Below are 11,377 nucleotides of genomic sequence, written 5' to 3'. Positions count from 1 at the left end.
ACCTTGTCACAAAGGGGTTCCAGCATCAATTCTGACTCAGACAGTTCTTTCTTTTTCTTAGTTTTGGGTATGTGCTTCAATGACTGGCCACCAGCAACTGCCTACAGTAGAAACAGAAGCTGACAGCATCCAAATCTGTGCTCTGGGGTAAATGGAATACTTCAAAAACTGAAAAATGTCTAACCTTTGTGTTGCCCTTCCAACCACATTTTGCTCGGAAACACATCCATAAAGCAGCCCCTCTGAATAACTCAGATATTCCCATCATTAAATGCAGGAGAAAAAATCCATTTGATACCCAAAAAAGAAATAATTGGATGAAGAAAATGACTAGCAACAGACCCATCTTGCGTTGAGAAAAGAGATAAGCTCCTTTCTTCTGAATCACCGCCTTGGCACTAACAGTCAAAATAAAACAAGAGTATGAAATGCAACTCAAAAAGAAAGAACACAAACAATCACTTTCAAACCTCATTGAGAAATTGAGATGCTTGGTATGAGTGTATGAAAGTTGGTGGGCCAGTCCTATTTTGTGTCCTATTTTGTAGCCCAAAAATCTTCATGGACTTCTTAGGAAGAAGATTAAGATCAAAAATGCCAACAAAGCATCTAAGTCAATTAATTTGTACTCCCTCCATTCAAAAATGTAAGGCATTTTTTTGAGGACTTAGATGTTTAAAAATGAAAGGTATTTTAATTCTTTTGAGGTGTAATCATTACCTTTTTTCTAAAAATGCCCCTACTTTATAGATTACTTTATTTTTTGGGTATTTAATAGGGTAAATATGGAAAGATAAAACTAGTTGAAAGATAAGTAACTATTTTATTGAAGGGTGAATTCTGTTAAAAATGCCTTATATTTTTTAACGGAAAGAGTATTAAGTGAGCAATAAAAGCTCTTTCTATGAAATGACCACCCATTAAAGGATGGCCGCAGAACATTTTCAAACCACCAACATTTTCTTTTGTTTTGTCTATGTTTTGATAAATAGGGGAATGTCATTTTTCCAGAACAACAAAGTATCTTTGTTTCTGACTCATTAAGTTACTTTTCTACATAATTACACTCACTCATTTCTGACTTATTAAGTTACTTTCTTGTATAATTACATTAACTCAACTACTAAAATCTTTTAATCTTTTAAATGCTTAAATAAAAGGAGAAAAACTTTGCTCCTCATCACTCTTCTAGTACAACTTGAGACAAATCCATAACCCAAAATATCAACCTTTGAGCACGCCACCAGAAGAAAAAGAATCCCTCAAATTGAGACCAAATCCCAAAATTAGATGGCCGTTGGAGCGAGGTCTGAGGACTCCGCAGGCTGTGACTAGGAGAGATGTTTTTGAGTTAAAGTACTTTCCAACGGGCCAACAATAAACTATAAAATAAATAACAAATGAATAAATAAAAGCAAAGCAGTGACTGCAAGAAATCAAGATAAACTTCTTAAAGGATATTAAAACAGACTGATTCACACTATACTACAAAACAGTCAATAATAACCACATGAACAGTTTTTGCAGTTTACAGAAGACTGCAAATAGAGAAAGGAAACCAACAATACATTGGACAAAGCAACCGTTGTATTGCCCCGATCCGCATAAATGAGCATCTATCCCAAGCTCCCGCAACTTCCTTTCAAAATCTTGAAATGCGTCCTCGACATCTCCTCCTCTGGATTCTCCTCCAGAAAGTCTTCAGAATGTAAATATAAATGTCAGTAACCAAAAGACTCCTATACAGCCTCCAAGCTTCTCAATAGAAAGCAAATGTCAAGATGACCTTACCTGGCCTAGGGACTTCAGAGTCAGAAACATAAGAATAACCATTAGTCCTGAGTGATAACGGACGAATACTCGAACTAGTTTTTAAACAAAATAGGAGCCTCTGGGAGTGAAGGAGGTCCCTCTGAGACGAAAAAGTCGTCCGCTTTGGAAAAGCTGGGAAATGCAGCAAGCTTCTGATGCTCATGAGGCGGATATTTGAGGACAAGAGAGAAAGTCTAAGAAGAAGCCTATGTTGATAGAGAAGACCCATTTCTTGGAGAAGATATCAATGGCTTAGTCCGGTGAATCTGCCTGTTACTCTACGACTTCCATCAACATGCCGTACAAGTGTGAGGGTTTTGGGGCGTGGCAACTAACCCGCCTTGTTCGTTCGTCCTATACGTTCTCTCTCTTGCAGAGTTGCGGTGAGCATTTCCCTCAACAAGTCTACTTTATTCAATAATTTAAAGGATGAATTGGAAAAATTATTTCATAATTTTTTTTATTTTAAATTAGATATCGTTTTTTGGTTATTTTGTTTAATCAATTCTTATAATTTGATACATTAAATATTTATATTAAAATTAATAATAATTATTAAATTTTCTGAATAAAAATAGTTTTGAAATTTATACAAAATTTATTTAATACTTTTAACTAAAATAAAAAAAATTTGATTTAATACACTATTTACATTTTTATGAACTTTTTATGAAAATTATATAAATATAAAAAATATTTAAAAGATAAATTTTGAGTTATAAAAATTATATAATTAATTTAAAAATATAAAAATTCTTAATTTTGTTTTTTAAAAAAATTAAGGATTTTTATTTTTAAGGGTTAAAAAATTTAGGGGCTTTAGCAATTTAGCCAATATTATATGATTAAATAAAACTAATAACCCACCTTTTTCCTAAATTAAAATAATGGTCGTTTTTTAATTTACCTTTGATATAAAAGACAAAACTATCCTTTTGCATCACAATACCCTAATTTTCCCTTTTCACACTGGTTTTGCTTTCACCCACCCAAAGATGTGGAAACGACACTGCACTCTCGGTCACAATGACAAAAAAATTGATAATAGACAACGGAACAGCTCATATCAATGGATAAATGGAGTTAGAGATTCAGTTAGGAGACTACAAGAACACAAGGCAAGGAAGATTGGAAGTTATAAATTCAGGTTGAAAAAATCACAAATGTAAGGTGAGGAAGTCCAAATTGCAGCTTCTACACAAAGCCACACAAAAGCTGTAGATCAGGGTGAGGAAGTTTGGTTAGACTTTGTTACAAAAGTTAGAGTTCAAGCAAGGGTTTCCTGAGATTTTATTTAATCTGTTTTGAGAAAATGATTATATGTTTTTTATGTTACTGATCTGTGACATTACATTATTGATCGACTGTATATCAATTATAAACAAGTTTATGTCTAATTTGTCTGATTATATTGATCTACAATTGTATATTAGTGATATAAAATTATATATCACTAATATATAAGCCATATCAGTGATTTTTAACTTACCAATTGTTTATCATTTATATACAGCCGTATATCAATGATATAGTATCGCAGATCAGTAATAGAGTTTCCTTTTTAATGTCTAATGTCCTCTTCGTAATATCTAGGAAAAACAAAGAGAGAGAAAGAGAAAAAAGCTCTGTGATGAAAATGATGGTCCAAAAAAATTAGATAAAAATTTTGATAAAGAAAAGCACTGTATGAGAGATGAATATGATGATCAAGAAAAATTAAATCCAAAAATATGATGAAAAAAATATTTAAAGATGATAAATCAGATAGGGAGCACACACAATATGATTTTTGATAACAAAAAAAAGATCCAATCAGCTAAAGATTAGTTAATCAAATATATTTTGCTATAATAATAAATTTTTTCTAAGGATAAAAAGAAAACACATCTAATTGATTTTATGAATGAGCCATATTTTCAAAAATTTAAAAAATCTCATCCATAAGTTATGGGGTATTTTTTGAGGCCATTGAGCTAATTTTCTCAAAAATTAATTGATCAAATTATAAAAACTCAATTAAATGAAATAAATTGTAACAACCTAATTCAAAATTTAAAAAAATATAAAGACTTGCAAATATATTTTCCCAATGTAATATAATTATCTTATATTATATTTTTTATTGTAATTCTATTTCTAATAACAATAATATTATAAGATGATCTATCTAATCAATTATTATATTATGGTATTGTAATTATAATTATATAATTTTTTATATTAAATAAAATGTTAAAATTAAATTATTAATCTTTTTGGGAGAGTGACAAAAAAAAGACTCCAAAATATACAAATGACAATTAAGTACCATAAAATGTGATAATTATTAGGGTTAATGAGCATTCTAGACCTTAAAATATTATGCAAAACGTGTACTAAACTCTAAACTCCTAAAATGTGTAAAATGAATCCTTAACTTTTAAATTTATAACAAATTACCCCCACCATTAACTATTTCTTAATGCTATTACTATTCACCGTATTCTTAATGCTATTACTATTCACCGTGGGACCCAGTTAAATGTTAATGTGGCAGTCCCTTATTGATATCTCATTTGTTAATGAGCATTATAGACCCTAACTATTGTGTGAGTAGCATCCTTGACTCTAAAATTTGAAATTTTGAGAAAATTATTCCCACCATTCATGTATAGAACATTAACTATCATATATGCTAAATTAGCCTCAACGTGGTTCACTGTGGTAAACGCAACATTGATTGTAGCGAATGACCCATAATTTTATGAAATAACTTTTTTGCCCCTTTTTTGCAATGTTTTTCAAATAATCGGTATCTCATACTTTCATATATTCTATAATTTTAATTTAGTCTTATTTTAAATAATGTTTATTTATTTAATGGTGAAAACTTGGGATCTCATTTGAAAAGAAGTTTAAGTATCAGAGGATTTTACAAACGACAAATGTAAAAGTTGACGATTTTATCAATGAATTTAAAACTCAAATTAACCAGTTACTTAAAATCCTTTGATATTTAAACTTCTTTTCAAATGAGATCCCAAGTTTTTACAATTAAACAAACAAATAAATATTATTTAAAATAAGATTAAATCAGAGTTATATAGTGTTCAAAAGGATAAGATATCAATCGTTTGAAAAATATTGCAAAAAAAAGGGAAAAAAAATCATTTCACAAAATTATAGGTCATTCTTCACGGCCAACGATGCATTCATTACAGTGAACCACATTGAGGCTAATTTGGTTTATATAATAGTCAACATTTTATACATAAATGGTGGTGGTAATTTACTCGAAATTTTAAAATTCAAGGTCTAGGATGCTACTCATGTAATAGGTTAGGGTCTGTGATACTTATTAACAAATGACACATCAGTAAGGGAATGTCACATTAGTAATTGACTGAATCCTATGGTGAACCGTAACAGTGTTAAGAAAGAGTTAACAATGAGGGTAGTTTGCTATGAATTTAACAATGTTGAGTTTATTTTACACATTTTAAGAGTTCAGGGTCCGGTGCGGTTTTTGCGTAATACTTCAAGATCCAAAATGCCCTTCAACCCTAATTATTATTTAGTTCCTGAAACTTGTTTAACATTTTAATTTTTGACAAAATTACATATTTATTTATAGTGACTATTATAGGGAATGACAACTTTGACTGTGTTGTTGACTAAATTAGAATGAAAAAATGACTACTTCTTTTTTGTAAATTGATAATTTATAAATGGATTAAAATTTGACTACTTTATTTTTAAAAATGACTACTTAGGTTTAAATAACAAACAACTTTGAAAAAAAAGTACTCATTCTTTATTCTATTTTAGTCAATAACACAACCAAATTAGTCAATTTCTATAGTAGTCACCGTGAGCAAAGATGTCATTTTATCAAAAATTAAAATGTTAGACAAATTTCTAAAGACTAAATAATAGTTGTGGCATTTCACAATACTTAATTGTAATGTGAAAAAATTATTTTTGTCATTTTCCCATCTTTTTAAATGGAATATTAGGTTTATTTAAAAATTATTTTTTAATAAAAACAATTATTCCCTGTATTAAAAAATATGAGGCATTTTTTTAGGTTAAATGTTCAAACATATAAGGTATTTTGGGTTTTTCAAAATGCAATTAATGATGCTTTTTCAAAAACAATTACTCCCTTAATTAAGGCATGTAATTAATAAAGTTTTTTAATTAATACATTATATTAAATAAAGATAAATATGAAAAGAAGGTGTAATTTTTTTATAAAAAAAGAGGGTGTAATTTTAGATACAATTAACTAACTAATTAGGGGTTTAATTTGATTAAAAATATCTTATAATATTGAATAAATGGAGTGAGTATTTAAGCCCTTGTACTTTTTTTTGAAGAAATTTATGTATAGGAACCAATCAAATTAGAGTTAGTTATTTTTAGAGTGGATTTGAAAAATTCACTTCTATATAAAAGACTTTTCACACCAACTTTATCTATTGGTTTGTTAAAATATGAAGTAAAAAAGGTAGTGATTTTTTTTATAATTATATGGAATACATTTCATATCCGTTTAGGGAACAATTGACATTGAATGTAAGAATTTGAAGAGAAAAAAAAATGCAACTTTCCATGTCAATTTGGAAAGTTTGAAAAATTGCAAGTTTCCACATCAATTTTGATAAACTGATGTGGAAACATGTTATCATATAGACTTTTTATAAAGCCAAACAATGTGGTAACTCAAGGACTTAAAGTTGGACTGTCCACCTCCTCCTAGTCATCTTTTCATATCAATTTCCCTCCCTTTTCTTCTTCCATCCTCCTTCTCCCTCTTTGAATTGTCACCCCCCAAACCTTGTCACCATCATCAAGAATTTCACTAGAGCTGGTAAGGTTAATTTGGGCTCAACTCGAATGAATCCAATTCAAACTTTTTGAAAAGTTTAAATGGTTAAGTTCGGTCTAAAGTCATTTAGGTTTCAAGTGGCACGAATATCCTTATTTTTATTTTTAAAATTAATTTTAATTAATTTTTTACTTTAAAATTAATTATTTTTTCATAAAAATATATTTTTTGGATACTTAAATGATATATAGGAATCAAATCCTTTCTAAAAAAAATATGTGTCTTAAAATCTAAAAGTCAATTTTAAAATATATTTTAAATATTATTTTTAGATATTTAATAAACTATGACAATATATATAAATATTTTTCATTTTTTAAAAAAATCTATAGTAATGCATTCAAATATATGGTATTTTAATATAAAATAACCTAAAACTTAAAAAATTAATTAATATTTATTATATTTTATATATTTTTTAAAAATATAATTTTTTTATTCTAGGATTTGGGCCAAGCGTAAATTTTTCAGACCTATTCAAACTTGCTTGAACATTAAAAAACTATTATTTTGTTAAGTCTTGCCTTAAATTTTTATAAGCTTGGTACTGGCCCATTAAATTTTGTCTGAATTACCAGCTTTACATTCCACAATTTTCTTCCTTTGCTATTTGAGACTTCTTTCTTGCATTTGGGTGGTTGTTTGTGTGGATCTCTTGTAAGTCATTTTCTTCCATTGTCACGAGCATTCTTCCATTTTTTTGTGTGGGTCTTTTCCCATTGTTGTGAGTGGATTGTTTATCTTCTCCCACGGAGTCCTTTTCTTTCTTCAACCTCCGGGGGTCACATTATACCAAGTATTTTCTCTCTTTGTTTTTTTTTGAAATTTTTTATTGATTTGAAGATGGAAGAATGGTTGAGTATTTGTATATAATTATATATTGTGCCTCAAAGTTTAAAATTGTTGTTCTTGTATAATTTTATTGTTTATTGTTGTATACAGAGATTTTTTTTGGGGGTGCTGATAGTAGCTTCAAATCCTATGTTTTTTGGGCTTAGATTGTGGCTAAACAAAGTTTTTCATTGATCTTTGGGGATTCTTGAAATGACTCAGAGAAAATCTTTTAAAAGGAACATATTCAATAAAGTAATATATAAAAATTATTCACATATAATCATTTTCATATATCCATGATTTTAATTGCCTTACATTTTATATGACTTACATATCTTTAATGAGTGATGTTATTCCAATCTTACATATGATATCTCAATGCAACTATTAACACATTTATAGATAGTTTTATAAAGAACTTTATTATTAATCAAAATGCATCATATGTATAATATTTTGCGTGCGCGCGCACACACATATATATGTAAGAGTTATTAAATAGATCTCCTTATACCATAACAAAAACAATTTTAATATCAAATATGTTTTCAAATTTAAAATATTCATATGCATAGAAGGAGGAAAATAACTTACTCATTCTTATGAACATTTACAAATTAACACTTGCTTTAATATGAAAACAAATAATATTTGAATATTTGATTATAACATTTTGTATATAAATTTCTTTAAACCAGCATAATCATTCTTTAATATTTTCCTCAACAACACATAATCCTTTATTATAACTGACATTAGCATTCCTTGTAATGGACCTAATTTTTTTATCATGAATTTTCACAACATAAGAAAAAAAAACACCACCTTTGGGCTTAGGGCAAATGAAGCCCAATAAACAATTTGCAACAAGTTTAGGGTTCGACAACTGTTTATAGATTTCATCAATCCTACCAAACACACATTTTTTTATACCATTAATATGTATAGTTTAAAGCAGCATATTCAAAAGTCATCCAGTTCAGACAAAAGGATTAAGCAATTTCAGTCAAACAATCTACAACAATTATCCAAAATAAAATTATATAGAGTTTCTAGGTCATGGCAGCTATAATTACAAACTAAATAGAAAATCACGTGTCAAGCCGAGAGAAGGGAGCCCAAGCTTACTTTTTCAGTGCCTTCCTTATACCTTCACCCGACTGCTCCCCTAAAAATTGGTAAAAACTAACATGTGAGATCAAAAATCTCAATAATAGTTGGTTATTGTAACATATATCAATATACTTTTCAAAACCAGTTTGCAAACGTGTTTATAAATACATACGTATTTCATGATCATATAGAAATTTCTAAATCAATATTAAATTAAAACGACAGTGATATATTCCCAACCTCACTCTTATAACTCCCAACTCTCTTATTACCACTAATTGAAGCTTAAACTGAGTTATACTAGCCAAAGGTATATTACCATTAGAATAGGACTCCCCTCCTTACAAGGAGGTGCCAATTGCCCCAGGATGTCAAAGGTATTGGGAACTACAAGAAAAAGACCAACTACTAGGTGCGTAGTGGAGGCAAACCATGTAACATGGATATTCAATCATTAGTTCTAAACAAAGAATCGCATTGCTAACTATTTTATTACCTCTTTTGCATCACATAAAGCAAACATTACATTTCACAATAAAATCACACAAACATTTTATATATATATATATACACACAATAAAAAAGTATCTCAATATATAAAAGGATATTTCAATGTTACCTCTTTTTCGGGCTATAATTAATTCAAATGTACAAGAAACTCCTTAGCTACAATAATAAATTAATCTACAATATTGAATGATATAAATAACATTAGATATATATATATATATATATTGTATTTATCCATTGAATATAAAATACAATTAAACTTCTCAATTTTCCAAATTAAACTCCATCCTTTTCAACTCAATTTTATCTCAGTTACCTCTAATTAATCCATTTAAATTTATAAATCACACTTCTAACTCCAACATCCAAAATCCAAACCTCAAACTCTCCCAAATTTAATTTTTCAATCTCTTTCAACAAATGTAAATATTCCATTAAAATTTTAACGTTTATTCACCCTTTCAAAACTTTAGAAATAATTATTTCACTCCCATAATCACCCAATACCTCAAAAAGTAACCTCTAAAATTCTCAAATTTACAATCATATTCTTCTAATCCAAGTCCCTCAGATAAAAATTTAAAACTAAGTTAAATTAACTTATCTAAATCTCAAAAACATAATTTAATCAATTTAAATATCCTATGTATCAGAAATCACAAATTTTATGACTAAAATCTTAATTTTAAACTCTCAAATAAGTTAATAGAATAAATTTAATCCAATAAAATTTAAGTATCAATTTATCTCTACTATTTTGTAGCTTTCTTTTGTTAAAAATAAATACTTACTTTAAACCCTAATATTAAAATTTATTATACTCATCAAAATATTATTATCATTAAAAAGCTAAAGATGAGTAAAAAATATTTATAAAAAGAGTTTTAATAATAAAAATAATTTTAAATATAAAATTTTACCTTAAAATCTCCTTTAATCCCTTATCCTCTCCTTCCCCTTCTCTCTATCTCGTGCGCATGGTGAGTAATATGAATTGGGAAAGGCAAAATTCAATGCTTAATGTACTCCCCTCTCCACCGCCTCTTCTTTTTGTTTCTGATTATCGTGTTTTTCTTTTTCTTTTTTTTTCTCTCTCTCTCCCCTAACGCTCCACCGCCTCTTCTCCCGTGTGTGTATACATATTATCACTTATTATTATTATTTTTAATTTCTAAAAACAAATCTTAACACAAAATTATATCTTAAGTTAAATGAAAAATCTTTTAATTAATTTATTTACTTTCAAATATTCTTCCTAACTTGTATTAACTCTAGTTAACTCAAAAAAATTAAATTGGGATGCTAAATTCCTCAAGTTCAATAAACAATAGATAATGTATTTATATGACTACAGGTTATATTTTTTTGCAACGTAAATTTTATTGACTATAATCTTTAGGATTATAGCAAAAATGATCTCTTAAACTTGGCAATTTCTCTTAAAAACTATCAGCCTTTAGGTTGTGGCATAGTTATAACAATTGAATTAATAATCAAGATACCCATTAAAATTTCACAAAATTTATATAAATCATTAGGATTGTAAAATTATCCTTTCACATAATAGTTATAATAAAAAGATAACCTTTTGCCATACAATAACAAAATCAGCTATGATTTTTGGGCATGTAATAATGAAATCAAATATAGCTTCTGGTCATGTAATTATAAAATTAAATATGACTTTTGGCCACATAATAAAAAAAAATTAAATATCGCTTCAGATCCATATTATTATGAAATTAAATAATCACTCAATGCATCCACAGTCATGTTGCAAATACACACCTGTCTTCGATCCATAGCTTCAGGATCTCGATTTCAACGAATAACAATTCAATTGTCGCACTTATTAAGTATGCACTTCCACTTATATTATAGAGATTAGGAGGTCCCCTAACCCAATTTTGTAACTGGTATTTTTATTACACAACTGTTAAACCATCAGATATATATATCAGAAAAAGGAAAGAGGAATGGCCGAGATTACAGCCTTTTGTTACCAACCTGTCTAGGATGTGCTACAAACCAAACATGGCATCCATGATGCTGGACAAATCGTTTGATTTTGGTAAGCATCTGACTAACATATTCAGTTTCAGTCCCGAAATAAATAAGTAAACATCATTAGCAATGCTGCTGTTGTTTGAACAAAGTATAGGATGCAACGAAGAAAAATGGTCAACTTTGCACGTGCCAGGGGAGACAACACAATGACCCATTTGATTGCTAGAAATG

General features: G+C 28.4%; 1 protein-coding gene across 1 annotated transcript; it reads right to left on the bottom strand.

Annotated features, from left to right (window-relative positions):
* Positions 1 to 1,616: 1,616 nt before the first annotated feature.
* LOC129304833 (uncharacterized) lies at positions 1,617 to 2,190 on the bottom strand. The gene is made up of 2 exons (XM_054944654.1): positions 1,792 to 2,190; positions 1,617 to 1,699 (listed from the first exon to the last, which is right to left on the bottom strand). The coding sequence occupies exons 1-2, from the start codon at positions 2,039 to 2,041 to the stop codon at positions 1,617 to 1,619; spliced, it is 333 nt and encodes a 110-aa protein (XP_054800629.1). The 5' UTR covers positions 2,042 to 2,190.
* Positions 2,191 to 11,377: the final 9,187 nt, after the last annotated feature.

Source organism: Prosopis cineraria, unplaced genomic scaffold (assembly GCF_029017545.1).
Source record: "Prosopis cineraria cultivar Desert tree isolate PC_DT_omini unplaced genomic scaffold, ASM2901754v1 PC3, whole genome shotgun sequence".
Lineage (NCBI taxonomy): Eukaryota > Viridiplantae > Streptophyta > Magnoliopsida > Fabales > Fabaceae > Prosopis > Prosopis cineraria.
This window is presented reverse-complemented; position numbering and strand designations above follow the sequence as displayed.